Source organism: Coturnix japonica, chromosome 25, assembly GCF_001577835.2.
Source record: "Coturnix japonica isolate 7356 chromosome 25, Coturnix japonica 2.1, whole genome shotgun sequence".
Classification (NCBI taxonomy): domain Eukaryota; kingdom Metazoa; phylum Chordata; class Aves; order Galliformes; family Phasianidae; genus Coturnix; species Coturnix japonica.
Genome location: NC_029540.1, coordinates 2,192,415 through 2,218,884, shown reverse-complemented (window position 1 = coordinate 2,218,884; position 26,470 = coordinate 2,192,415). Strand labels below are relative to the sequence as shown.

General features: G+C 60.3%; 6 protein-coding genes across 8 annotated transcripts; 3 read left to right on the top strand and 3 right to left on the bottom strand.

Annotated features, from left to right (window-relative positions):
* Nucleotides 1–782: 782 nt before the first annotated feature.
* GABPB2 (GA binding protein transcription factor subunit beta 2) lies at nt 783–4,837 on the bottom strand (the record flags this gene model as incomplete). The annotated part of the gene is made up of 4 exons (XM_032449178.1): nt 783–2,014; nt 2,292–2,486; nt 3,029–3,091; nt 4,595–4,837. Coding segments are annotated over 4 exons (543 nt in total), but the record flags the coding sequence as incomplete, so codon positions are not given.
* A 198-nt stretch (nt 4,838–5,035) lies between these two features.
* On the bottom strand, nt 5,036–6,996 carry MLLT11 (MLLT11 transcription factor 7 cofactor). The gene is made up of 2 exons (XM_015884671.2): nt 6,835–6,996; nt 5,036–6,088 (listed from the first exon to the last, which is right to left on the bottom strand). Exon 2 carries the CDS (start codon nt 6,079–6,081, stop codon nt 5,833–5,835), a length of 249 nt encoding a protein of 82 aa, XP_015740157.1. The 5' UTR covers nt 6,082–6,088; nt 6,835–6,996; the 3' UTR covers nt 5,036–5,832.
* A 1,093-nt stretch (nt 6,997–8,089) lies between these two features.
* Nucleotides 8,090–11,554, top strand: CDC42SE1 (CDC42 small effector 1). 2 transcript variants are annotated; one of them, XM_015884668.1, is made up of 5 exons: nt 8,090–8,227; nt 9,895–10,050; nt 10,138–10,248; nt 10,444–10,518; nt 10,646–11,554. In XM_015884668.1, the coding sequence occupies exons 2-4, from the start codon at nt 9,997–9,999 to the stop codon at nt 10,513–10,515; spliced, it is 237 nt and encodes a 78-aa protein (XP_015740154.1). In that variant the 5' UTR covers nt 8,090–8,227; nt 9,895–9,996; the 3' UTR covers nt 10,516–10,518; nt 10,646–11,554. The 2 variants fall into 2 exon arrangements, with proteins under 2 accessions (XP_015740154.1, XP_015740155.1); XM_015884669.1 differs by having other exon boundaries at nt 8,120–8,227; nt 9,875–10,050.
* On the bottom strand, nt 11,179–20,932 carry PRUNE1 (prune exopolyphosphatase 1). Of its 2 annotated transcripts, none has more exons than XM_032449177.1 (8): nt 20,863–20,932; nt 13,783–13,887; nt 13,500–13,705; nt 13,110–13,294; nt 12,875–13,033; nt 12,697–12,791; nt 12,454–12,612; nt 11,179–12,350 (listed from the first exon to the last, which is right to left on the bottom strand). In XM_032449177.1, exons 2-8 carry the CDS (start codon nt 13,849–13,851, stop codon nt 12,027–12,029), a joined length of 1,197 nt encoding a protein of 398 aa, XP_032305068.1. In that variant the 5' UTR covers nt 13,852–13,887; nt 20,863–20,932; the 3' UTR covers nt 11,179–12,026. The 2 variants fall into 2 exon arrangements, with proteins under 2 accessions (XP_032305068.1, XP_015740147.1); XM_015884661.2 differs by lacking the exon at nt 20,863–20,932 and adding an exon at nt 14,884–14,991.
* MINDY1 (MINDY lysine 48 deubiquitinase 1) lies at nt 18,960–22,012 on the top strand. The gene is made up of 9 exons (XM_032449176.1): nt 18,960–19,567; nt 19,805–19,862; nt 20,173–20,237; nt 20,337–20,495; nt 20,631–20,733; nt 20,813–20,955; nt 21,196–21,366; nt 21,453–21,593; nt 21,666–22,012. Exons 1-9 carry the CDS (start codon nt 19,097–19,099, stop codon nt 21,744–21,746), a joined length of 1,392 nt encoding a protein of 463 aa, XP_032305067.1. The 5' UTR covers nt 18,960–19,096; the 3' UTR covers nt 21,747–22,012.
* A 622-nt stretch (nt 22,013–22,634) lies between these two features.
* CERS2 (ceramide synthase 2) lies at nt 22,635–26,464 on the top strand. The gene is made up of 11 exons (XM_015884670.1): nt 22,635–22,762; nt 23,218–23,389; nt 24,186–24,305; nt 24,425–24,543; nt 24,697–24,754; nt 24,856–24,906; nt 25,125–25,217; nt 25,325–25,453; nt 25,543–25,649; nt 25,732–25,885; nt 26,118–26,464. The coding sequence occupies exons 2-11, from the start codon at nt 23,219–23,221 to the stop codon at nt 26,247–26,249; spliced, it is 1,134 nt and encodes a 377-aa protein (XP_015740156.1). The 5' UTR covers nt 22,635–22,762; nt 23,218; the 3' UTR covers nt 26,250–26,464.
* Nucleotides 26,465–26,470: the final 6 nt, after the last annotated feature.

Genomic DNA, 26,470 nt, shown 5'->3' with positions numbered 1-26,470 from the left:
GCGTCACCTTGGGAAATGAGGTCAGTGCCAAAAGGAAAACAGGAAAAAAAAAGTCATCGTTTCCGTCTCTCTTCCTGGAATTGAAAGCAAAGGCTGGTGGCTGAGCTCAGGTACAACCTGGAAATACAGCCAGCGAGCCTCAGTGAGAGTGGGGGGAACACAACACATGGATGCGTGTAAAGCGCATCTTACAGGGCAAAGGGCTTCTTTTCCTGCAGATTAGTGCGATCAAAGCATTAGCAAATTAACTAGGAGGAGCGCAGCTGGAAGCAGCTGGTAAGCACATCTTCCTTAATGACCCTTCCCAGCTCTAGAGGCGACGAAGGCTGCTGCTGCCCCACACTCACACGGGGGGACATCACTCAGCAGGGTGATGGGCACGGCCTGCAGCTCTCCCAGTGCCCCAGGGAGCTGGGAGCAAAGAGGGAAACATCCAAACACAAGGGCTGAAAAGCTGAGCCCTGTGGCACTGACAGAACTTCTATTACTCATCTCCAGATACTAAGAAAGACCGAGCTGTGGGGAAAGAAATTCCAAGGGAGAAGGATGATGTGAACTTTAACTGTCACACTTCTAAATCCGAAGCCGTTCGAAGGTCAGACAAGGCCCTTTTCTTTCTCCCCTCTCTGCTCAGTAAGGGAAAGTGCAGTTACTGCCGAGCTGCAGCAGATCTGAAGGCGATAAGCAAATCTTAGCTCCCAAACAATGCTTCTTCCTCCAATTGACCGCAGAGATCCCTATTCAAAGGCAGACTTTGCAAGAATGGAGCAGGAAATGTGAGGTTAAAGGGCGCAAACAGTCCTTTATTGGCACGCATACAACCCACAAACTGAAAAATCAGCATTAAAAAAGACCCAGCACCAAAGGGGAGTCCCCCCTGCAGCCCACCCCGCTGCCCTCACCTCTCGGTTTTAGGAAGGTTTTCGAGGGGCTGATTTGCAAACAACCCTTCCCAGGCCTTGGGCCATGGCAGCCCATAATCGGATTCCTCACACCAGCTGAGCGCTTATTCCCCTGTAAAAAGCCCTCCGGGAACAGAAGGCGAGCTGGTCTATTCTTAGCGGTAAAAGGGTTAAAGGAGAAGCCGGTGGTGGCTCCGGTCGCGCAGCCACTGGTGCCCTCTGGTGGGAAACGGGGAACGCAGCGCAGGAACCAAAGGATCATAAGAGAGCTGCGATCAATGAGAGCCAGCAGCGATGCGTGGGTTCACAGCCCAGGGCTGGCTCACACAGTCTGCACTCAGCTGCCTGCCCCGTGTGACTGCAAAGGAGCAGAGGTTTGGATTTCCCCTAATACAGAACACGAACATCACGACAAACACTGGAATTACCCCAACCTGCCCGTTTGGGTTCAACCTTCACTGAGTGCTTTCCCACCAAAGCGTGGCTTATAAAGTGATGAGGAACTGAATGCCTTCCACCTAACGCAGAAGGGCAATGAGTAACACACGTCCCCATAGGGCTGCTTATTCAGCAAGGACTTTTCCCTCTTCTCCTTCCTCAGCACTTACATATACAGAACATCCACCCAGCTCCTTTACAGACAACAGGGAACAAAGCAAACACCCCCCAACAGCGCTGCAGTGCTGAGGCTTTGGCACCTCAATAACAGCCATTCTCCTGTTGCAATCATCCTAATCCATCTGCTCAGGCTCTGGAGCAGCCCCACAGCTGAGCTCAGCAGAGCTCCACCACGTACAGATCCACCCCTACTGCACTGCCTGAAATCACCCTGCTGCCTGCAGCAGCAAAGAGAGAGAAAATGGGGATCCTCTGCAGCCAGAAGCCAACAGCTGCTGTGTGTGGTGGCACCAAACATCCACCTGCCTTCTGCTGTGTGTCTGCACCCATAGCAACCCCATGGGACATTCCCATACGGCCACGTCAGACCGCACCTTTGGTATTTGCTGCAGAGATGAGACCAGCGAGGCTGAAGACTTCCCCAGCTGTAAGAACAAATGATGAGCTGACGGTCACAGCGCTGCTGATGGGATCCTCCTTTCTCTGGTTGATTCCTGGTGGGAGATGGGAGCTGTGTGATTCCATCCTGTGCTGAGCAGGAGGACTCAGCACCCTCCAACCCCCACCTGCAGGGGTGGATTATCTCCTCTCTGCAGCACATCAGAGCAGCAGGTGTTGCAGAACTGCCACGTCACACTGACACACTGCAAACACAGCTGAACTCAGCGCTTCCCATCCGAGCATCACAGAAAGATTCCATCAGAAACATCTGCTCAGTTCTCCCTGCAGCCGTGTGTCGATCACCAGCAGGTTCTTCCCCCCTCAGCCTACCTGCAGGATCATCAGCGTCTCCAGATTACTCCTGTCCAAAGCACTGTCAAAGGGGGATGTATCAGACATGCTGGTTGCGTGGACATCACCTTTGTGTCTGACCAGCAGCTCCGCCACGTCCCAGTGGTTGTGTTCTGCTGCCCAGTGTAAAGCAGTCATTTCCAGCATGTCCTTGGCATTCACATCAGCCCCATTCTGAAAGAGGAACACAACACAAAGCACTGAGGAGCAGTATGAAACCCCTCACAGCCTCAGCCATTCCTTCCTGGATGCTCTGCAAAAGACACAGAACTCAGTAAAGAGATCCCACATTGAAAGAGCAGCTCTGATAGAGGCTGAACGTCACAGAGAACAAATGGCATGCAAAGAGTTCGGGAAGTAATTAACACAGTGTGTCCAACAGGATGATTCCTCCTTTCCTGCTGTCCCAAAGCTGCTCCTGTGCTTTGTGCACCGCTTCCAGCAGCTGCTGCCCCAGCACCACCAAAGACATCTTCATACATGGGAGCATGGAGCTGCCACAAAGGGAGGGAGTGAGGAATGGAACACAAAGCCATCAGCAGAGGCCATTTAAAAGCCCAGAACAATTCAGGCCTGTTTGTCCAACGAGAGGACGCGCAGAGCAGCCCAACAGACAAAATGAGGTTCAGTGCCTGTCAGACTTTGAGTCCACAAGTGGAATATGGGGAAGGCAAAAGGGGGCTCAGCCCACAGCAGAGCTGCACAGCCCCACTTACCCCAGCAGCACCTCGTACAGACACAGCAGCGTGTCCATGTGGATCCAGGTCTGAGAGCAGAACCTATGGAAGCAACAGTAAGGCTGCTCACATTTACTGTATGCTACCCATTTGGTTTTCAAAGCACTCCATTTAACCTCAGAGAGTCTCCCCCTGACTCCAGCCCTACAACGACCCCAACCCTACAATGACCCCTCTGCTCATAGAGGGAAAAGCAAACCCTCTAACTCCAGACAAGGTCAGAGAAGGAGCAGAACCCAAATGCCACCAGTCAAGCAGTCAGCCCAGTAGACAACAGCATCTCTATTGATCCCAAACCACGCCAGCAGCCAACCATTACAGCAGCACAGAGAACCATTGCATTCTCCCCCATCAGGGTTACACTGGCATGCCACTCTGTGAAAGACCAACATTAAAACCCACCCACTCGCACTCAGACAACGCTCTGATTGTCTGCAAACACACAGAACTCGTGAATTTAAGCGTTCAGCTGGAAACGAACACCCGGAGCTGGGAACCTAGTGATGTTTGGCTCATTGTCGTGAATGCAACAGTGCAGGTTGGGGGCTGAGCTGCTGGAAAAGGAGCTCTGAGGAGGAGCTGTGGGTCCCAATGGGCAGCAGGGTGACTACGAGCCAGCAGCGTGCCCTGCTGGCCAAAAGAGACAACGGTCCATTGGGGTGCACAGCACAAAGCACGGCCAGCAGGGCAGGGCGTTGCTGCTCCCCTCTGGGGAAGGCACTGCTGCAGCGCTGAGCCCAGCACGGGGCTCCCCAGTTCAGGGCAGACTGGGAAGCGCTGGGAGAGCCCAGCAGAGATGGTGGGGGCGTCAGGGCCTCCTGATGGGGTCAGGCTGGGAGCCCTGTGGCTGTTCACCTGAAGGGATGACTGAGAGGGGTCAGATCAGTGCTGATATGAAGGGCAGAGGTTGGGAGGTGCGCTGAGCTCTGTTCAGTGCTGCTCAGCACCAGGATAAGGGGCGGTGGGTGCAGCATGGAGCCTGGGGAGATCTGTCTGAACATACAAACTTCTTTACAGTGAGGAGAACAGCAGAGCTCCAGCACAAAGCAACTGAAGAGACCTTCTCCAGGGAGATCCAACCCCACCTGGACACGGTCCTGCTGAAGAGACCTGCTTTTTGGGGGGTGAGGGGAGTTGGACCAGAGGGCCTCCAACCCCACAGCTGTGGGATCTTCTTAGCACTGCAGCTCACGGGACCCACTGCTGAGCCCCAACCACGATGCTTTGTCACACAGTCAGTGCTCACCTATGGGGCCGGATGGAACCCTGCAGACCTCCATCACCTCTCAAGGCAGACACACCCCCACTTTGAGCCTCCCCTCGAGCAAACCAATCCCCTAAGAGCCCCTAAAGCCCTAAGGGCCGCCATGAGAGACACCTAACGCCTAACCCACACCTCAGCATCCTCCCAACGCCCATCCCTCTGCGTCCCCCCAAGCCCTACAACCATCCCATCCCCTCACAGCACCCCCAGCCTCACCCACACCCCACTCATCCCCGCGCCCGTCACTCATCCATCCCCTTTCCTTCCTCCTTCCCCCTCACAGGAGCTCTCCGCCCCTTCCCGCTGCGCTCACGCAAAATGGCTGCCGCGGAGGGATACGGTGCGCAGCGACCAAAGAGTCCGCAAGGGGCAGAGTTGAGGGAGAGGGAGCCTGCAGCTCGCACGGGGAGGTCCGAGTGGTTCCTCCTCCTTCTTTCTCCTCTTTCTTCCCGATTATAGAGAAGGAGGAAGGTGGCGAGACGCCGAGGGGTCCAGCGGGGATTATTTTCTCGAGCGGAAGGATCTCAGTTTACCTCACGCGGAGGGAGCGATGTGTACACCTAGTTCCGGCGGAGGCAGTTGGCGCCAACTATAAAAGGGCCGCGGCGGCGGCGGCGGTGTTTCTGTCGGGGTTTGGCTGCCCTGAGAGACGGTGGTGTCTGGAGGGGGGGGAATCAGAAATGTGTTATTTTGGGCCGTAATGATAAAACCTGAGGCAGCGCTCACACAGGAGGACATTCAGCCTTTATTAAGGGGTTGTGAAAGGCAGCACAGGAAAGCAGCAGTGCCAGACTGCCGGGTACAGCAGCTGTGTGCAGTCAGGTTGTGTCAGGAACCAGAACATTGGAAATATTGAGTTCTGTGGGGGTAAATCCAGCAGGTAGGAGCCAAAATGAAAGGAAAATGAAGGAAAATGGGGGGTGAGGGCTGTACTTGGAGCCTGTTTTCTCTCTTTCAGGCAGGAATGAGATAACTGTGTGTCAGTGAGGTTCTGGTGCCCCAATGGAGCTGCCTGTGGTTGCTGTCAGCAGCGGAGGTGATAGTCCTTGTATATGGCTGGGCTGGGCCGTGTTATGTGGTTTATGGGCTCAGATTGGCACCCACTTTCCCATCCCTTGCTTTGGAATTGGGATTTTCCACCTCTACCAGCAATAGGAGGTGCTGCTGTCATTGAGGAGTGCAGGCTGTGCCCATATTTGCCTCTCTTTGGTGCCTTCCCAGCTCACTGACTGCTGCCAGCCATGAAGCTGGGCTGGGGAGGAAGAAGCAGATCATCCATCCCCCCCATTAAGGACAGCCCGGCTCTGCTCACCCTGCTGCGTTCCCAGGAGGAATGAATGGAGGAGGTGAGGTGATGCTGCAGCCCATCATGGCAGGGCTGAGCGTGGGTTTCCTTAGTGTTGCCCACTGGGCTTAAAATAAAGCAAAACCAAACACCTGACCCGTACAGAACCAACAGAACCGAACCCTGGCATGCCTGGTGATGGAGGGGGGGGAGGGGACAGGGGAGGGGAGGGTATCAGATGAGGTCGAAGTCAAAGGAGCTGATGCTGGCGATGGGTGCCCTCCAGAAGTTGAAGCTGCTGAAAGGCAGCAGGTTGTCATCCTCAGCACAGCTGGGCTCTTGTTGGGCTGCCTCGGGTACTTTGGGTGTATAGAGGGACCCCTGGGTCAAACCCAGCCCTTCCAGCTCAGCCAACTCCAGCCTTGGGATGGGCATCCTCCAGTAGATGAAGGAGTCGTACTGAGTGCTGATGGTGTCCAGCATGGTGGCGCTGTGGGGGGAGAGGAGGAAGGGGGGGGGGGTATCAGTGGGTGAACCCCAGCTTGAACTGTAGCTGATGGAGGGGGCAGCCCCCACCCCACCCTGCACACAGGGGTTCCCAATAGCCCCACAGCTGGGGGCAGGGAAAGGGGATGGAGGGAGAAGGAGAAAAAGGGGATTGAGGTGGGGAGGAGGAATAGAGGGGATGGAGGGGGAAGGAATAAAGGGAATCCATGCAGGGGGGAGGACAGGAGCCAGGTCCCACATGAGACCCTCCCCAACAAAAGGCTCTACTCCCATTTGCTTCCCTCTGTGCATCTCCCCCCCCCCCCCCCCCCCCCCACTGCATTCTGCTCCCCCCATATGCCCCCATTTCATGCCCTGAATCCAAAGAGGTGACCCAGGTACCCCTCTGAGCCCAGCCCTATATCGGGGCGGGGGGAGGGGGGCGGCTATATTTAAGCTCCCCCACGGCTTTGGGAGGGCTACAAAAGGCGTGTGTGTGAGCACAGCGCTTTAAATAGCCGCCTCCTTTGGGAAGGGTGGGGGGGACACACACGAAGGGACACAGCCCGGAGCGATGGCGATGAAAAATAACCAGCACCAAAGCACTAGAAACAACCCCCCCCCGCCCCAAAACCCGAACCCTAAAAGGTCCGACCCATCCCTAATTGTAATGAACATCACTGGAACGAGGTGACCAAAGCGCAGAGCACCCCCTACCCCGGACCCCCACCCACCCATCAGGGCTGTTACCTGCGCTGGGCTCTTTGGGGGGGGCTGCGGGTCGCCGAACCTCTTTGTGTCTCCGCAACCTTCGCTCTGCGGCGTCGCTTTTGTCTGTTGGCGCAGCCGGGTCTGCAATGCAGCCCCTCGCAGCGAACCACCGTGGGGGTGGGAGGAGTGGGGGGGGGGGGGGGGGGGGGGGGGGGGGCGTGGGCAGATGAGTCAGCAGCCCCCACCCGCGTGGGGCGGACAGATGATGGAGGGATGGAGGCGGCCCACCTGCCATAGAGCACGGTGCCCTTATGGGGGGGTGCAGATGAGGCTGTGGGGTGCCCGTGGGTAAGAGTGGGGAGGGGGCCGGGGGGGGCCGTGGCCCTCAAAAGGCTTCACAGGTCGGGGTGCGGCTGACACGTTTCTGCTTTGATTCATTTCAGTTTTGGTCCAGAAAAGAGACACTGAGGCAGAAAGGTGAGCGGCCCGGCAGGGTGGGGGGCTGCTTCCATCTGCTTCCAGCCTGAGTGAAACGCCCCCCCCCCGCCCCAATGAGCCCCCCCCAGCTCTGCTGGGCACCCCAAGTCTCACAGAGCCACCCCCACTCCTTACCGACACCCCCAAACCCCCAACTCGGCTCTGCTGAGCTGTGCTGGGTGACCCCCAGCTTTGCTGAGCCCCCAAATCCCGCTGGGATCCCCCCATCCTTAACAGCCCCCCCCCGGGCCCCCCAACCCAGCTCTGCTCAGCCTCCCCAGCCCTCCCTGCACCCCAAACCCTCACCTACAGGGACCCGACTGCCCCCAGGCCCCCCTCATCCTCACCGGGTGCCCCCATTCCTTAGCAGCCCCCTAGGGCCCCCATCCTGCCCTGCTGAGACCCCCAGCTCTGCTGGCCCAATGACTCCTTCCACCCCCATCAGCCCCCCCCCTCTGATCCCCAGGACTCCCACCTTTGTCCTGTGGGATCTCCCAACCCTTTGCAGCCCCCCGAGGACCCCCAGCCCCATCAGTGCCCCCCCAGCCCTGCAAAGCCCCCCTGTGGGGGCTCTCAGCTTCGTTCTGCCCCCCAAATCCTGCCAGACCCCCCTAGGACCCCATCCCTGCTGAGCCCCCACCTTTGCTGGCCCCAAATCCCCTCCAACCCCCATCTGTACCCCCAAACCCCTTCAGTGCCCCCCAACTCCCCCCCTTGTCCCCTCATCTCCCTCCATCCCCCACGAGTCACCCCACGACCCCACAACCCCCCCCGTTCCGTGTCCCCCCCCTTCCCCCCCTCCCGGCCTGCAATGCTCGCTGTGTCCGGGGTTGGAGCTGCGTTCCGCTCTGTGCCGCTCCGGGCCGCGCCGCGCCGGGTGGAGGCGGAGGAGGCGGAGGGGCAGCGGGGCAGCGCGGCGTCCCGGAGCTGCGGAACCACGGCGGAGCGAAGCCAGGTGGGCGGCGGGCGGGGGGCGCCGCGGAGACACCGGGAGGGGGGAGCGGGGCGGAGGGAGCGGGGCTGAGGCCTACAGGAGTTGATGGGGGGGTGAGGAAGGCCTGGCGGAAGAGGGCCCGAAAAATACCTTGTAATGAACCCCCTCGCCCCCAAAGAGAGCGGTGTGCGGTGGGACCCCCACGGGGGGTGGGGTGAGAAGCGCAGTAGGGCGCTCCGTAGCCGCCCCCCACCCTACCATCCCCGCTGGGCCCTATAGGGCCGCCCCACGGCGAGCGGGCCTCGCTGGGCCGGGCACGGAGGATCGCTGCGGATTGAATGCCTTATCGCGGGGGTCCTTAACGCCCCCAACCCCAACGCTGCCCCTTCGATGTTTGGGGGGGGGCACCCCCTCGTCTGCCCCCCGGTTGGAGTTTGGGGGGCGGTGGGGGGGAGGATCCTTCGGTGCTGGGGGTCGGCAGTGCTGCCCACGTTACGCTTCATGGTCCTGCCCCCCCCGACCCTAACGCGACCCCTGTGAGCTGAGGGAACCCCCTGGGCAGCACCTTGTTGGAGTATAGGGAGGGGACACCCCAAAGCCGGAGAGTGGGAGCGGTTCCCGTGTCACCCCCTCATCCTGGGGGTCCTGAGCCCCCGATCCGGTGTGTCCCCCCCCCATCAGAGCCCCCTGCCCTCTCTGAGCGTGGGGGGGTTGAGGGGTCGGGCCTTTTATTGAAGTTTTGGGGTTCTGGAGTCCGTGGGAGTGCCCCGATCCGTCCATTCCCCCCTCCCCCCCCCTCGGTGACGCAGAGCGGCTGAGCGGTGCTTTCCCAACCGGGAAGTCATTTTGTGAGTGCCGGCCTGGGTCTGCCCGAAGGCATTTCGCCCCCCCTCACGCCCCCAGTGACATTGGTGCCATTTCCCCTCACAGACCCCAAAGCTTTGCACACAGGCCGGGTGCAGCTCATTGCACAGTTGGGCTCAGGAGACCTCGAGGTCTGTGAGCTCACCCTCAGTCCCCCCCCCACAACCAGGGAAGGGAAGGCCCTAAGGCCTGGCTTTTGGGCTCTGTGTTTGGGGAGGGGGCTCCTGGTGGGTGCCCACCCCAAAGGCAAGAAGTGTTGGTTGTACTCTGCTGGACTTCAGACTGAGTTGCTGCCGGGCTGTCCTGCAGAGCAGAGCTGTGCCCCCCCCTCCATCCCCCCAACCTTGAGCCCCTCCATTTCACCCCCCCCCCCCCAACTCCGGGGCTGTTTGTTGCACTCTCCTGTTTGTTTCTTCCCCCGCCCCGTTCGCTCTCTGAGCCGAAGCGGAAGAGCTCAACCTCCGGTCCCTGTTCAGAAAGGCAGCTGTATTTATAGCTCCTTTCTAAAGGGGGGGGGGGAGGAGGGGGTGCTGCAATTCACTGCCATGTGTGCCCCCATCCCATGGCAGCATCCTCTCCTTGTCCTGCACTGGGGGCAGAGGGGACACCCTGTGTGCCCATAGGTGTCTGCTCAGCATGTTGAGGCTCAGATTAGGGCTGTCAGGACAGCAGCTGCCCCCACCCCTTCCCAAGCACTTCAGTTTCCCTGCAGTACCTCCCTGGGTGACTCCACACCCCTCAGCACGACCCCCCTGTGCTGCGGTGCCACTTGGGGACAAATCCTTCTCGTTGTCCCCATCTCAGGTGCCTTCCCTGCTGAACAGGTGCCTCCCCCCACCCGTTCCCATGGAGTGAGAGCACACGGGGGTCTCTGCAGCGCCGCAGCCCCCACCCCGCCGGGAGCAAAGCTGGAAGGCACCGCAAATATGAGCGACTTCTGGCACAAGCTGGGCTGCTGCGTCGTGGAGAAACCACAGCCTGTGAGTAGCTGCAGCTTTGGAGACGGGGGTGGTGGTGGGGGGTGATCCTGGGTGCAGGGGGGGCTGACAGCCTTCATCTCTATGCAGAAGAAGAGGAGGAGACGAATCGACCGCTCCATGATTGGTGAGCCCATGAACTTCGTGCACCTGACTCACATCGGCTCCGGAGATATGGCTGCGGGCGAAGGGATGCCCATGGTACGGCCTGGGGCTGACAGTGAGCAAGGGTGGGTGGTGGGGCTCAGCATGGGGGTGCTGTGATCTCAGCCCTGCATGGTGCTGGCTTTCAAGGGGGCTGGGAGCCCTTGGGGGTGGTGTGATGGGGGTTTTCTGCTCGGTGCTGGGTTGGTGACAATTTGTTGTGGTGGTGAAACGTTTCTCCCCTCCCTGCAGACGGGTGCTGTGCAGGAGATGAGGTCCAAAGGAGGACGGGAGCGGCAGTGGAGCAGCTCCCGTGTGTTGTAGCATGTGAGTACGCAGCCATGGCAGGAGCTGGGCAGCCCCGAGCGCCCGCTGTCACCACCTAAAGCACGCTGCTAATTAACACATCTAATGAGCTGGGCAGTTTTGTAACCTCTCATCTCCAACTTTTCAGATTTCTGGCTCTTTCAGCCCAAACTTGAACTGCCTGATCCCCACACCGGAGGAAAAGCCAACCTCAAGCGCTTGATTCCCGTGGTAACTTATGCAGGCGGAGCTGCGCGGCTGGCTCTGGGTCATCCCCCACAGATCCTCCCCCCTTCCCCGGGGCACCGGGCCGGCCAGGAGAGCGCTGTCCCTCCCTATGGGGCAAGCAGAGCAGCCCAGCCCACAGCGGGAGACGCCGTGCACAGCCCTCATGTGCCAAATCCCCCCCCTTCTCCCTTCCCCACACCCCAGCTGGCACCGCTGTCTCCCACGGGCCCCTCTCGGCGCTGCCCCCCATGCCTCAGTTTCCCTTGGGACCGCAGTAGGGCGGGTTGTGCTGCAGGGGCTGAGCTGGGGAGGCATCACAGAGCCCCAGAGCCCCAGCATTGGGCATCCTGCAGCTCCAGCGCTGCCAGCAAGCCTGCCTTTCCTCCAGCCTTCAGCCGGCATCGCCACCAGCCAACCTCCGCCTTCCTTCTTTTTTAGGATTTTTTTTTTTTTGGGGGGGAGGGGGTTGTTCTGTGTTTTGTTTCTTTTTTAAAGCTCTAAAATCCTCCCATTTGGCCTCTCCTGTTACCGCTGGGCTTTTACCAGCACCAGCTGCTCCCCCAAGAAGGAGGGACTCTCAGGTTCCGAATTCAGGTGCACGTGTACATAGTTTAAATAGCGCCGGGGCTGAACAGGAACCAGCAGATGCCGGAGCCAAGCGGGGCAGCAGAGCTTCCCTTCCCTCCCCTGTGCTCCCAGTGATGCTGGGCTGCTCAGCCCCAACGCTGCACCTGGTGAGTGCAGATGTTTGAGTCACTTTTTATCCCCCCTTTGGAAACAAACAAAAACCGACACAACCCCACCTTTGAAATAAAATCTTGTGCTAGGCCTGCGGGCTGCCCGGGCTGCTCACTGCTGAGGGGGGGTGGTGGATGTAGATGGGGGTTCAGCTCTATGGGGCTGTGCTGTGTGTCCAGGTGGGGTGTGAGGCAGCACTGGGGATTCATAAAGAAAAACCAACAGCCAGCAGTGAGGGGGAAGAGGTAAATTTAATCCTGAATTGGTGGCTAACAGTCTCCAGCCAGCTGTGTGCCCAGACCTGGCACTTCAGACCCCCCCAACAGCCAGGAGGGGAAGAGTTCCTTAACCCCCCCCTCAGTGCCTTCATTAACTGTGTGCTGCCTCACTCCTTGCAGACCCCACAGCACCAACCCCAGTGGGAAGGGGGGGGGGAGGGGTGCTTTGGGAGCACTGGCAGTGAGGAGGGGGCTGCAGCAGCCAGCCAGGCTCAGACAGAGGAAGCTGCAGCTCCATGCTGGGGATGTGACCCCCACAGCACCCTGAGCACCACCAGGGACCCCTCACTTAGAGTCAGGGGGGTGCTGCTCTGTGGCCATGCGGCTGACCCGCTCCAGCACAGCCTGGGGGCAGACAGGGGGCACGGCTTGTGCCAGCGGGCTCTCTTCCACCAGGCTGTTCATGGGGGTGGGCGGAGGGGCCGCCTCCTCCTCCTGCCCTGCTGCAGTGCCCGGCCCTCCCCCCAGAGCAGCCCTGAGGATGGGCAGCACTTTCTTCCTGGAGGCCAGCGAGTTACCCTGTGCATAGGCACTAATGCAAGGCCAGGGGCTGGGCAGGGCCTGCAGCTGCAACGCTGGGGCTGTGGCCTCCTCCAGTGCACAGCACACCTGGAGGGGGCAAAGGGTGGTGTCTGCAGTGCAGCTCTGACACCCCCAGCCCTGAAGTGGGGGGACAGAGCACCCTGCTCTGTACACCCTTGTGTTGGCTCACCATGTTCCGCAGGGCCCCGTTCTGGCTGTACACCGCCAGCTGCCGCGTGGGCTCATAGCACTCATTAAAGGAAACCGTCATGGCCACCAGCACGGAGTAACCACGAGCCTGGCAGAACGTTTCCAGGTCCTGCAGCAAACCGGGACGGCGCAGGAAGAGCTGGAGGAGGAGGAGGAGGAGGACAGGCCTTGGAGTCACACATCACACTGTGCTGGGCCTCAGCCTCCCCTTGCTGAGCCTCACCTCTATGTCCATGTAGATGCCGCTGATGGCAAGGACTTGTTCATCCCCAGAGACTGTTTTGAGGTCCTTCCGCAGCATCTGCTCCGTTGTCAGCCCTGGGAAGGCAGAGGGGCTGAATGTGAGCACTGCCCCGCGTCCCAGCACCCTGCACAGCGCTGCTGAGCCCCCAAAGCCAGACCTGAGACATCAAACTTGGCTGCCTGCAGTGCTTTGTAGATGCTGTCGTGGGGCGGCAGCTCCGGGAAGCGCGACTCAAGCAGGGAGACGCAGAGCACATCGCGAGGGGTCACCTTGCCAGCAGCAGGGCTCAGGTTAATGCTGTCCAGCAGGATGGTGCCTGCAGGGACCGGGGCTGTCGGCACATGGGAGCAGAGCCCCACACCAGGGCAGCAAAGCCTAAGAGGCAGCCTCACCATGCAGCAGTGCAGCCGTGGTCCGGTCCAGCACGCCCGGGGGCCCCTGTGCAATCCGTTCCGTCACCAATGTGGCACAGGAACCCACCAGCTCCACCGTGAGCTGGCAGCTGGGCGCCCACTCCCGCTCCAGTGGCCGGTGATCCAGCACATCCACCACGGCTTCCTCCAGGGCTGCGTCGGTGCTGGCGGGTGAGATGAGGACAGTGAGAGCCCTGGCACAGCCCTGCCATGCACCACCGTCAGCACAGCCCCCTCTGCTCATCTGCCTTAAAAACACCCCAAGAAGGGCAAAGCTTTTATCCATCCTGGGCTGAAATCCGACCTCTTCGCTCACAACAGGGAGAAGGAAAGCAGTGCATCGCAGCCACATCCCATCATGGCGCTCACCTAGGCAGGACGTGGTGATCCACCAGAGTCAGGGAGAGCAGCCCAGCCCCGTGCAGCCCAAGCAGGTCGATCTCATCGCGGAAGATGAGCGAGGAGTCGGGGATGTTGTGCTCCCGCAGCAGGAACGTTGTCTCCGTGCGCAGGGCAAAGTCAGAGCGTGGGATGTTCAGCACTGGGATGAAGGCGGCTTTGGGTGGCACAGAGGTCTGTGGGGGGGGGGATCAGCACCCAGTGAGGCATCCCCTGAGCCCCCCATCACCCAGCAGCATACAGGCAGCCTCACCTTTGCTAGGAAATAAGCCAAGGCCAGGGCAGACACGGTGGAGTCCAGGTCACAGGCCTCGTTGCCCATCACCACATGCACCTCCTGATGCTGCTGGATGTGTTCCTGCCAAAGAGAGAGACGTCAGCCCCATTGGGACACATCTACCCCCTAAAAGCCCCCCTGAAGGACACAGCTCTGTGCAAACGGAGCCATTTGTGGCCTCAGCACCCCCACAAGCAGCTCCCAGCGATGGTCTCATCAAATGAGGAACACAAACAGGGCTGTTCTGTGTCTCAAAAGCCTCACGTTAACAGCACATGTGTGAGAAAGCCAAGCAGGTCACACAGCATTGCAGCAGGGGGAATTGGGACCCCCCCCCACGCAGGGATGTGGCACCCACGGGAGATGGAGGACCTGCTGTGGATCCTTATGAGCTGAACCTCAGACCAGAGTGATTTTTCTGGCTGTGATGAAAGGCAGACGGGACTTTCAATACCGACACTGTCATTGTGGGGCCAAAATGCCCCTTTCAGCCCAGGCAGCAGCAGGGACACCACTGTCCCCCCACAGATCCCAGCTCCCTCCCTTTGGCACTCGATGCTCTGCAGGCTTTTCTCCAGTGACAGACACTTCACAGCATAACCCAGATTCTCTTATTTATTCCACTGAAAAAGTAAACAGCCGTGGGCCAAGCCCAGAGCCTGCGCCATTCAGGTACTGCAGGTCCCCCCAACCAATAGTCCCAAAGGAGAGGACATGGGGGGGGTCCCAGCCACCTGTGGGGTGCGGGAACGCCACAGTGTGGGTGCAGGGCACAGTGTCACCTCCAGCCATGGGGTGGGTGGGTGGGGGGGCACACGGGCTCTCCTGGAGAGGTAATGGGGGCTCATACTCCTCCAACCCCCCCGGTCCATGTGCTGCTCGTCTCCCTACACCCCCTTTCCTCCCCACACATCGCTGTGGGACGTTCCCATCCCGTCCCTCTTTCCCCACTCGCGGTATCGCCGCGGTGTTCCCGTGCCCCCCAACCCCTCACTTATCCCCTTCTACCCGCTGTCCTGTATCCCCCCCCTCCACGTCTCCCAACCCCGCAGCCGCCGGCTCCGCTCCCGGCCGTACCTGCAGGGCCGCCCTCCGCCCCTCCAAGAACCGCTCCATGACGGCGGCGACCACCGCCCGGCCCAGACCGAGACCGCCACCCCGCGCCACGGCCCGGTCCGGCCCTGAAGGCGGAGCGTGGGCTCCGCGCAGGCTGCCGGGAGAGGCGGGGCGGCCCCGGGGCGGGGGGACACCCGGAGCTCCTCAGGCCCGGTCCGGGGTCGCTTAGGCCCAGGCCCGAGGCGTAGGCCGCTCGCGTAGGCCCGGCCCGCAGGCGTAGGCCGGGCCCGTAGGCCGCAGGCGCTACTCGTAGGCCGCAGGCCGCTCCCTGCCGGCCTTCCCCCGCCCTAAGGTGAAGCGGCGGCTGGGGGAAGTCGGCTCGTGGCCGGGCTCCGCCATGCGGTTGTTTATTTGTCTCTTTCTCCTCCCCCCGCCCTTCCTTCTCCGCCCTAAGTCCGCCCTCCCGGCGTAGGCCTGGCGGCATGCGGGCCGCGCCTCCGCGCTGAGGGGAAGGAGGGGGTAAAAAGGGGGAAAAAGGCCGAATAACGGCGGTGGCGGCAGCGAGGTGAGGGGAAAGGAGGACCGGGGGGACCGGGGGGGTGGTTGTAAAGCGGGCAGTGTCTGTTTGCTGGGTGGGGGCCGGGCAGGTGCCGGGGGGTTACATGACGAATGTAATATATCGGTGGAGCGATTAATAACAGCGGGATAATTAGAGCCGATGGGATGGTTCATGTTGGAGGGGAGCTGCGGGGGGGTCGTTCGGTCCTGACTTCTTCAGCACTAAACTCCGAACTCAGTGAATGTGGAGGTATCACCCCCCCACCTCCAAACCCCCCCCCGCCCATAAAGGGAACGTTTTGCTGTTCGGGGCCCTGTGCTAAAGATCTGGATGCAGATTGTGCTGGTTGCACTGCTGGATTTTGGGGGAAAGGTGAGTGCTGTGCTTCCAACCTGCAGCCATCTCCTGTGGGAGGCGTCGTGAGGCTCCTCGCCTCCTGTTGTCCACGCTTGGAGATCCCGACCTCCATGCAGGCTGTGCCTGTGGTGGGCAGGAAGAGCTCATGGCATGGAGCAGAGCTGCTGGATGTGCCCCTTCCCCACTCTGGGGCAGCAGCTGGTAAATGTCGGGTGCTGCTCCGTGCAGGAAATCCTAAAGGATTTAGAAATCCTGAAGGATTTCCTGCTTGAAAGCTGGCCCAACCAGTGGGTCCGGTCTGGAGCTTCCTGCTGGCACCTGTTTGCAGCAGCCTTCCCCCTGCAGAGCTGCTTTGGAAGCAATGGAACCACGGCTGGGTGAGGCGGCGTGCAGCACTGCAGGCGTTCAGACCTGTTTGTCCTGCTGCTGCCATGGGATGCTGCCCTCAGCTTCCTGCAGTGCATTCCCAGCCAGGTCTGCATTGTGGGGTCACTGGCGGGGGGTGTCCGGGTATTGCATTTCCCAGCAGGGGTATATTCCTCTGCAGCACACATTTACTTTCCTCACCTCCCCGCTGTGCACTGCAGGATGCTCTGATGGTGTTTGTGTGCACAAAGGTGTGGGGCAGCAGCACAGGGATGACTTCATGGCCTCCATCCAGCAGAGCACTTCAGCACATGCTTCTCTTTGAGCACTGCACTCCTCTGAGACCACTCTGCTGCTGTTTGGGGTGTGTTTAAGTGCTTCCCTGGATCCAGGCCTGAATTCCTCTTTGGGATGAGCACATTAACAGGGCTGGTTGTCTGCTTCCTACCTCTGAAACACCATAGCAGAACGCTGGGCTGCAGTTCCCATCCCAGCAGTGGGAAGTGCAGCTCTGGGCTTTAAACCTGCGCAGCTCGTGAGCTAGTTTTAATGAGCTCTGGCGCAGCTCTCGCGGCTGTTGTTAACTCTTGTCATGCAGTTCTCTTGGCTTTATTAACCTGTGGCAGCTCTGAGCTTCAACCTGTGCAGCTCTGAGGCTTCAAACCTGTGCAGCTCTGAGCTTCAAACCTGTGCAGCTCTGAGCTTTAAACCTGTGCAGCTCTGAGCTTTAAACCTGTGCAGCTCTGAGCTTTAAACCTGTGCAGCTCTGAGCTTTAAACCTGTGCAGCTCTGAGCTTTAACCTGTCAGCTCTGAGCTTTAAACCTGTGCAGCTCTGAGCTCTCAGCTTGCTTTTGGGCACTGTGAAGCTGCACTCCTTGGGCTCAGGTCCCCCTCCCTTGTAGGGGGGCAAAGGGGATGGTCTTGTTATAAAGCTGCCAGGTCTCGATGTGTTTATTGCCATAACACCCAAAGAAGGGCAGGATCTGACCGCACTGCTTCAGTCCAAACACAACCAAGCCACCCTCTTCCCTCAGAACTGCCTGTATCCAGGGCTGCAGCTGGTTTGATTTAAAGCTGCCAGGACCTTCTGAACCTGCAGAGCCCTTCAGCCCGAGGATGGCTTTGTGGGGATGGCCCCTTTGTGGTGTGGGCCACTGCTGGGGGGGAAGGGCTGCTGTCAGGGCTGTGTAGTGCCAGGAGGGTGAGCTGGGGACGCGCTGACGTGGGAGGATGACTCAGAGCCACGCTGAGGGCAGGGCTGTGGGCTGCAGCGTCCTGCTGCCCGCTCACCCCGTTTTGGAAGTGAATTGTGTTGAGCGTCTCCAGCTGCGACTGCAGGGATGTGGTGAGGAGCTGCTGCTCAGCAGCCCCTCGGAAAGGAACAACTCCCTTTGGCAGCAGGACTTGTGGCTGTCAGAGCTCACAGCGCAACCTTTGGGCTTCTGTGGAGTTTGGAGGATTCTGCCTCATCTTTGGATGTGTTTTCACATTAGGATCCCCAGTGGCAGTGGGTGGGGAGGCACAGAGCGGTGCAGACCTCCCCAAAACTCCCCCTGCTTCTTTCCTTGGATGTTTCCCATTCAGCTCCACCTGGAGTGGGAGCAGATGTGCACAGACACTGCATTGAGGGGGTCCCTGACCCCACTGCTGCTGCAGAGAGGGGTGCAGCAGGGCTGTGAGGGAGCCCTGAGCACTTCCACATTGCTCTGCACCCCATGGAGCACACTGCACCCCATGGAGCACACTGCAGGGATGCTCAGCCTTTCCTCTTCACTGTTCATTTGCTTTCTCTGTGCTCCAGCAGCACAGCCTGCACCTTCCCTGCATGGGGCAGGCAACGCCTGTTTGCTCTGCATTCATCCACTGCAGCCCTTCCTGTGCCCCTCCGAGTTGGAAACAACAGCACTGCCAAAGAGCCCAACTCAGCGCCGGGTGAGGGAGGGGGAAGGAGGAGGATTAAGGTGTAATGGGATCTGCTGGTGACTCAGCCGAGGTGTGTGTCTCAGCAGAGCCCTTCCAGCCCTGTGGGGAGAGGCAGCAGTGGGGAAAATGGGGATGGATGAGGAGAAAATGGGGATGGATGGGGGTAGGGGGCAGCCAGAGCTCTGAGTGGAACCACATTGAGACCCATTGCAGCTTGGAGCTCTGAGTCTGGGTAATGCTGCCCCTCTGGGCTCAGCGGAGCTGCGCTGTTGGTGATGCTGCTTGATCCAACTTGTTTCCTTTTTGGTCCATGCAGGGCAGGCCGTGGGAGGAACAGCAGCATGGGCAGAGCTGCAGGTGGACGGATCTGAACTGCGCCAGCACCACGACAGAGCGGCTCTGTTCTGTTTGTGTAACTCCAGGCTTTGGCTGTGGTGATCATCCAACGAGGACAGCAGCGGATAAACGCCTTCAAGGACACCTTTGTCCAACCAACCATCGTTCCGTGGCTCTGGGGCTGGACTGGCAGCAGAATAAGGGCACGAGTGGAACATTTCAGCCCTCAGCTCAGCTCTGGTGGCTCTCACACCCCTCACTCATTGCTGGTGGTGAGCACAAGGAGCACCCCCAGCTGTGCTGGCCTCCTTGGAGCTGCCATCAGCTGGAATGTGGATGCACACACAGAGGCAGAGCTGAGAGAGCACTGCCTGTCATCCACAGTGAGCAGCGGGGCAGGAGGTGGCTGTGGGGCCATCCCAGTGCCCAGCAGTGCCCTCCGAGCATCCCTTGGACCTTTTGGATCTGCTGTGCAGGTTGGCATCTCAGCTCGTTGCTCCTTGGGATTGTTTCAGTTGTTTGGAAGTGACAGGCAGTGCCTGCTGAAGGAGTTGGACTTCTATATGTGTTTTCTTGTGGAGTATCTGAACTTGGCATCTTAAGGTTGGGACCGCAGCAGGACAGAACTGTGTGCTGTGTTGGGGAGCCTCAGGACCACACAGCACTGCTGACGGATGCTCTGAGCTGCCAGGATGGAGCTGCAGTCTGAGCTGGGGGCGATGCTCAGCACCACGGGGGGTGATTCCCAATGCCCAGAGAGCAGCCCTGAGCCCTGCCAGCCACCACGGGACACGGGGAGATCCAAAGAAGGGGGGGATGCTCCATCTGCCAGTGGGCAGAGCCTGGTGCTGCAACCAGCAGTGGAGGAGGAGGTGCCCCACCCCAGCACCGCAGAGGATCCTGCTGAGCACCAGGAGAGCAGAAGCCCAGGTGCCCATGAGGAGCTGCCCACCCCCAGTGAGAGCAATGCATCCCCGGGGGGGGCTTCACAGCCGGCAGCTGAGCCCCAAAGCACCCACTCCCCATCCCGTGAACCTGAGCCTGATTTCTACTGTGTGAAGTGGATCACGTGGAAGGGAGAGCGGACACCCATCATCACCCAGAGTGAGAACGGGCCCTGCCCGCTGCTGGCCATCATGAACATCCTCTTCTTGCAGTGGAAGGTGAGCAGCAGGGGAAGACATGGGGGGGAACGTCAATCCCATTTGCTCCATGGAACCCTAATAGGAGCATTCAGGGGGGCAGCTGGGGGCTGTGAGATAACATGGCGAGAAGGAAAAGGAGAGTGAAGGGATCTCAGCCTGCTGCCTCATCTGGCATGGTCTGTGCTTTCGAGCTGGGGAGCTTAACAGTGTTGGGGGGCTCTGCTGACTGTCCCCCCCCATCCAATGTGCCTCCAGGTGAAGCTGCCCCCACAGAAGGAGGTGGTGACGTCGGATGAGCTGATGGCCCATCTGGGTGAGTGGGACTGGTGGGGGGAGCAGTGCTGGCACTGTGGGCTCCTGGGCTGAGTTTGAGGCAGTGGTTCCCATCTGCCACCCATTGCTCCATCCATGGGGTCTGTGCCCCCACCACGTTCCCTGTGCACAGCTTCTGAGATATTCCCTCTGGGTGCAAAGCAGGAGGGGGATGTGGGGCCCAGCGCCTTTCTTTTGCAGGGGAATGGGGGTTGGTTGGGAAGGGCAGGAACAGACAGGGGAGGCTGAGCTGTGCTGGGCTCCATGCACCACTGGGAGCCCCATAGTGACCATTCTGCACTGCACCCAAGGGGACTGCATCCTGTCCATCAAACCCCAGGAGAAGTCAGAGGGGCTGCAGCTGAACTTCCAGCAGGTGAGTGCTGAGGTCAGGCTGGGGGGTGGGGGGTCACAATGCTGGGCAGTGGGCACATCATCCTGAGCACAACCTGGTGCTGCTCTCCCCCCCCCACAGAACGTCAATGACACCATGATGGTGCTGCCCAAGCTCTCGACGGGTCTGGATGTGAACGTTCGCTTTACGGGCGTTTCTGACTTTGAGTACACCCCGGAGTGCATCGTCTTCGACCTCCTCAATGTCCCCCTGTACCACGGCTGGCTGGTGGACCCACAGGTGGGTGCTGGGGGAGGAGGGGGTTGTTCTCTATTTGGGGGTCCTGAGGGATGTCGCAGTTGTGCTGAGCTCATTGGGTTGGGGTGTGAATTCTCCCATTCTTATTATTTCCTATGCATCCCCCCCCCATTGCAGAGCCCCGAGGTGGTGCGAGCTGTTGGCAAACTGAGCTACAACCAGTTGGTGGAGAAGATCATCACGTGCAAACACTCCGGTGACCCCAACCTGGTGACCGAAGGTGGGTGCTGTGCTGTGGGGGTTCAGGGCTGCCCTGGCCCCGCTCTCATATCACCCCCCTCCCCCCCCCAAACCCCCAGGGCTGATTGCTGAGCAGTTCTTGGAATCCACGGCCTCCCAGCTGACTTACCACGGGCTGTGTGAGCTGACGGCAGCTGTGAAGGAGGAGGAGCTGAGCGTCTTCTTCCGCAACAACCACTTCAGCACTATGATAAAGCACAAGGTACGACCGTGACCCAGAGCTGATCCATGGCATGGGCACATCTGGACACAGATGGAGGAGCGTTGGGGAGGATAGAGCTGAAAGAGGAGAGTTTGGGGGGAATTCCTCGCTCCAAAGGCTTTGGGGCAGTGTGGGTGCCCCTATGGATGGGGCTGGGGCAGCCAGCTTGCAGCAGGGGCTGTGAGTTCCCCCCCCCCCCCCCCACAGTTCTGAGTCTCTCTTCCCATTCCCTGTCCCCAGGGCCACCTGTACTTGCTGGTGACGGACCAGGGCTTCCTGCAGGAGGAATGTGTGGTGTGGGAGAGCCTTCACAACGTGGATGGGGACAGCTGCTTCTGCGACACCCAGTTCCACCTCAGCCACGTGCTGGGCAAAGAGGCGGCTGCGCCGGAGCAGAGTCAGCTGGACCAGGTGAGGGGCTGAGCTGCGGCAACACCAGGGAATGGGAGACCCCCAGCACCGTGCCCACCCCTCTCTGTGCTTCCCTCCATGCCCAGGACTACATGATGGCGCTATCCCTGCAGCAGCAGCAGGGCCAGGGTCCTTCAGCACTCAGTGACCTGGAGCTGGCACGGCAGCTGCAGCAGGAGGAATATCAACAACAGCAGCAGCAGCGGCCACCCCCAGCTCCCCCACAGGTATTGGGGTCTCTTCCTTGTGCCCCTCTGCTCCGTCCACCCCCCATCTCCATCCCCACTGTCTCTCTATAGGGCCGAGCACAGCAGGGCGGCCGCCCAACACCAGAGCGGAGACAGAGGCACAAACAGAACTTGGACTGCACCCTCCTGTAGCCCCCCAGGACCCCCCCAACCCACAGGGATCCTCTGCAGATCTTGGGGACGATGTGGGGGTTGGGGAGGGCCCTTCTTGCACAGTGCTGGGACCGTCCCTGTATTTCAAGTGGCCTTAATATGGGGGTGAGGAACCCGTGGGAGCAGGGTTCCCCCCCCTCTGCCCTGCTATGGACCCTCAGGGATGGTGGGGCTGCTGTGGGGGGGGAGATGTGTGCCCTCTCCCACAGCATTGCCTTAGCCAATAAAGGACTTTACCCATTGCAGTCGGTGCTGTTGGGTGGTGTGGTTGGCTATGGGGGTTGGATGGAGGGATGGGGTTGGCCATGAGGGCTGTGTTGGGGTCGGGGGGGGCACAGGAGTGGCTGGGAGGGGTGATAGGTACTCTGTAGGGACAGAAGAGGGAGTGGGGGGCGATGGGGGGATGCAGGGGTGGCTATAGGAGCTGTAATAGGGGCTGAGTAGGGGGGTTGGGGGGGCAGAGGGTGGCAGGGGAAGGAGTGCGGTGTGTATAGAGGGGGTGGCGGGGGGGGGCATAGGGGCTGAGAGGGGGGGCTATAGGGACGTGGGGGTCAACGGGGAGGGTATAGGACTGCATGGGGGGGCGTCCATGGGGTGCCTATGGCGGCAGTGCTGGGGGGTGGGGGCTCGCGGGGAAGGCAAGGGGTTGTGCCCCCCTCTACCCGGAGCCAGACGTGTGCACCCCCCCCCCCCGCCCTTATCCCGTTAAGTCCCGCCCCCCTCGCCGGGTGCCGAACCATGACCACGCCCACTCCAAAACAGGTAAAGCCCCGCCCCCTCCGCCCGCGGGCCCGCCCGGGCGCGTTGTCGGTGACGTCACTGCCAGCCCTGAGCGGGGGGGGGGGGGCGGCGGCCGGCGTGGCGGAGGGCGACGGAGTGAGTTGGGACCCGGGGGTGGGGTGTCCCATTAAAGGGGGGGGTGGGTAACGGAACGACAATCGTCTTCCGGCCGCCATCTTTGCAGCCCCCCCCTCCCTAAAGGGCTCGGAGCTCCGGTAGCCGCGATAGGCTCATAAACGGCGAAGCGGGAAGCCACACGGGGTGGTGGGGTGGGGGGGACGGTTCGGTTCGCTGCTCGCCCCCGTTGTGCCCTATGGGGATCCCTCGGTGCCCTATAGGGATGTGATATGGGCTATGGAGGGGGTACGGGTGTCGCTGGGCGGTCCGTTGTGCCCTGTAGGGATCCCATAGGGCCGGGTGCGGTTAATGATCACACCGAGCGGCGGATCAAAGTCCCTCCGGGCCCGTTGACCCCAAAGCCGGGGCAGCACTGAGGCCCTAGATCGGGCAATTACGACCCTTGCGGCGCCGTAAAGAGCCCGGACGGGCCCCTTATGGGCCGCCAAAGGGTCGTAATGGCGCTGGCGTCGAGAGCCGCCATTCCGGTCTCGCGTTTCTCCTTTAACGGCCCCTTTAATTCGGTCCCCCCCTCACCCCGTTCCCATTCCAGGATGTTCCGGACTCTGGCACAGTTATTTCTGGTGGGAGCGCTTTGGCTGCCGGCAAATCTCACCTGGGCTGATTTAGAAGATCGAGATGGACGGGTTTTTATGCCAAGCCTCCGACCTTTATATCACCATCCCCATGGTTTCCTCTTCCTCATCGTACGGAACCTATTCGAAGACGTGAGTCACGGACGTGCTCCGCCCCCCATCCCAAACCCACCCCCCATACCTAAACCCACCCCTCCCATCCAAACCCATCCCAAATCTATCCCCTGCATCTAAACCCATCTCCCCCCATCTCAAACCCAACCCCCCATCCCAAACCCGCTCCCCGCATCCTAAATCCATTTCCCAAACCTACCCCCAATCCTAATCCCATCCTAAACACATCCCCCCTTATCTCAAACCCATCCCCCCAGCCCAAACCCAATCCTCCCCATCCTAAACCCATCCTAAACTCACCCCCCCAATCCTAATCCCATCCTAAACCCATTCCCCCCCTTTAGGCTCAGCCCCATCCCCATGCTGGGTGCTGGCAGCCATAGTGGTGCATGTTTGGGCTGCATTGGGGGCTCTGTTTGGTGGTCCCACATTGAAGGGGGGGTCTGTGCCCATCCCCAGCACTATGGGGGGGTTCTTTATGTCCCCATACAGCTGCTGCTTTGTGTATCTGAGCTGCTGTTTGTTGGGTGTACAAACAATGGGGGGGGGGGGGGGCCTCAGCCCCACACAGGGAACAAAACAGGCTTTGTTTGTAATGGGGGAACGAGGAGCTGCTCTGCATCACTACGCAGGGCTGGCACTCAACGTGGGGTGATGGGCAGCCCCATAGAGCCCACCCTGCCCTATGGAGGGGTGATGGGCAGCCCCATAGAGCACCATAGAGCCTACCACCACGCTGGGAGACTGGGGGGGATGTGGGGCCCTTTGTGGGGGCTTCATCTTGGGGTCCTGAAGTTGGGGCTCCATCTGTAGGTACGTGGCCACCCCCCTGGCCGGGCTGCTGGGTGTGAAGGAGCGTGTCAGGCTGAGAGCTGCCCCTAATGCTGTGCTGGAGAAGTTCTACGCCTCCACCTCCAGGCAGCCCAAACAGGTGAGGGGGGACCCCAAAGGGGTGAGAGGAGGAGGGGGGTTGTGGGGGGGGGGGGGGGGGGGGGGGGGGGGGGGGTGTCACTATGATGCTGACACCCCCCATGTTCCTCCCCCCTCCAGGCTGACGTGGAGCTGCTGTCCAGGAGGAGCGGCTGCTCCGTGCGCCAGGTGGAACGTTGGTTCCGGCGTCGCCGCAATCAGGACCGTCCCAGTCTGCTCAAGAAGTTCAGGGAGGCCAGGTGAGCTGGGGTCCCATCCCCACACATTATTGGGGGTCCAGCCCTCCCCCATGGGAGGGTGTTAATGTAGGGGTTGGGGTGAAGGCATTGGGTCCATCCTCATCCCCCCCCCTCTCCGCTGCGCCCTGAGCACGGTCTGCTTCCTTTTTCCAGTTGGAGATTCACGTTTTACCTTCTTGCTTTCATTGCTGGCATGGCTGTCATAGTGGATGTGAGTAGTGCCCCCCATTCCCCCCCTTGCTGTGCTTGGTGTCCCCCCCCCCCCCATCCATTAATGCCTCTGTCTCCCCCCCCTCGGCCCCCCCCGCATAGAAGCCGTGGTTCTACGACCTCCGGGAGGTGTGGAAGGGGTACCCCATCCAGGTGAGCCCCCCCCCCTGCCCCACTCCCACCCCTATGGGGCTGCCCCACATCGGATCCCCCCACACTCCTCAGGGGGGTCCCTTCATCCCCACAGGGTGAGGATCAAACCCTGGGTAATGCACACACCGAGTTTGGCTGATGCCTTTTGGGTTGGGGGGGGTGGATGATGGGATGATGGGATCCCTCAGACCCCCCACCAATATATCCCTGCCTTTCAGAGCATCCTGCCCTCCCAGTACTGGTACTACATGATCGAACTCTCCTTCTATTGGTCGCTGCTCTTCAGCATTGCTTCTGATGTCAAGCGCAAGGTGGGACCCCCTCACCTCCACCCATTTAACCCCCTTTTGGGTCACTTTGGGATGGGATGGGGAAGGAGGTGGGATGAGACGTGACCTCCCCCCCCTCTATTGCATAGGACTTCAAGGAGCAGATCATCCACCACGTGGCCACCATCATCCTCATCAGCTTCTCCTGGTTTGCCAACTACGTCCGTGCAGGGACGCTCATCATGGCGCTGCACGACTCCTCTGATTACCTGCTGGAGGTACCAACCCCCCCCCCTTCATCCTCACTGCCCCCCACCCACCTGTGGGGCAGCTCCAACCACCGCTCACCCTATAAACCCCCCTTTAGTCAGCCAAGATGTTCAATTATGCCAACTGGAGGAACACCTGCAACAACATCTTTATCGTCTTCGCCGCCGTCTTCATTGTCACCCGTCTGGTCATTCTGCCCTTCTGGTGAGAGCTGGGGGGCTGAGCATGAGGGGGGGCACCCTATATGTGTGTGTATGGGGGTCTATAACGGAGCCCCCCCCTATAGGATCATGCACTGCACTGTGGTTTACCCTCTGGAGCTCTACCCAGCCTTCTTTGGTTATTACTTCTTCAACGTCATGATGGGAGTGCTGCAGCTGCTGCACATCTTCTGGGCTTTCCTCATCATCCGCATGGCACACAAGTTCATAACTGGAAAGGTAAAAGGGCGGGGGGGGGGGGGGGTCACACTGCCCCCTAACTGGGAAGGTAAGTGGGGGGGTGGTCACACTGCCCCCTAACTGAAAGGTAAGGGGGGAAGGGGTCACACTGCCCCCATGTTGGGGGTGTTTGTAGCTGTGGTTCTGAAGGGGGGGTTCAGGGTGAATGTGGGTGCAGGGCTGCCCTGGGAGTGATCCCAACCCTGAACAACCCCCCCACCCCCCATTGCAGGTGGTGGAGGATGAGAGGAGCGACCGAGAGGAGACGGATAACTCTGAGGAGGAGGAGGAGGTGATGAAGAACGGCCCCCTGTCCAACGGGCACCCCCCCGTCCTCAACAACAACCACCGCAAGAACGACTGAGCGCCTCCCCCTCCCCCCAACAGCCAGGGGGGGGTCACACAGTGCCAGGGGGGGTCCCCATCCCCTCCATCCTCCCCTTCTCCCCCCACCCACTCTCTTTGCCTTTCACCCACTGCCTTAAAGGGGTCCGAGGCGGCTCCTGCCCTCAACGCCCCACATCCCCCCCACATCCCCACCCCCCCATTGATGTCAGTGCTGTGGGAGGTGGGGCAGAGTGGGGC

Coding starts and splice junctions, on each gene's coding strand:
- MLLT11 (XM_015884671.2), bottom strand. CDS start 6,081: ATGCTGGACACCATCAGCACTCAGTACGACTCCTTCATCTACTGGAGG.
- CDC42SE1 (XM_015884668.1), top strand. CDS start 9,997: ATGAGCGACTTCTGGCACAAGCTGGGCTGCTGCGTCGTGGAGAAACCA. Junction 10,051..10,137: donor TCGTGGAGAAACCACAGCCT/GTGAGTAGCTGC, acceptor ATCTCTATGCAG/AAGAAGAGGAGGAGACGAAT. Junction 10,249..10,443: donor CGGGCGAAGGGATGCCCATG/GTACGGCCTGGG, acceptor CCCTCCCTGCAG/ACGGGTGCTGTGCAGGAGAT.
- PRUNE1 (XM_015884661.2), bottom strand. CDS start 14,922: ATGGAGCGGTTCTTGGAGGGGCGGAGGGCGGCCCTGCAG. Junction 13,706..13,782: donor TGGCTTATTTCCTAGCAAAG/GTGAGGCTGCCT, acceptor CCCCCCCCACAG/ACCTCTGTGCCACCCAAAGC. Junction 13,034..13,109: donor CACGGCTGCACTGCTGCATG/GTGAGGCTGCCT, acceptor CGGTCCCTGCAG/GCACCATCCTGCTGGACAGC.
- MINDY1 (XM_032449176.1), top strand. CDS start 19,097: ATGGAGCTGCAGTCTGAGCTGGGGGCGATGCTCAGCACCACGGGGGGT. Junction 20,734..20,812: donor CCCCAACCTGGTGACCGAAG/GTGGGTGCTGTG, acceptor CCAAACCCCCAG/GGCTGATTGCTGAGCAGTTC. Junction 20,956..21,195: donor GCACTATGATAAAGCACAAG/GTACGACCGTGA, acceptor CCCTGTCCCCAG/GGCCACCTGTACTTGCTGGT.
- CERS2 (XM_015884670.1), top strand. CDS start 23,219: ATGTTCCGGACTCTGGCACAGTTATTTCTGGTGGGAGCGCTTTGGCTG. Junction 24,306..24,424: donor CCTCCAGGCAGCCCAAACAG/GTGAGGGGGGAC, acceptor TCCCCCCTCCAG/GCTGACGTGGAGCTGCTGTC. Junction 24,544..24,696: donor AAGAAGTTCAGGGAGGCCAG/GTGAGCTGGGGT, acceptor TCCTTTTTCCAG/TTGGAGATTCACGTTTTACC.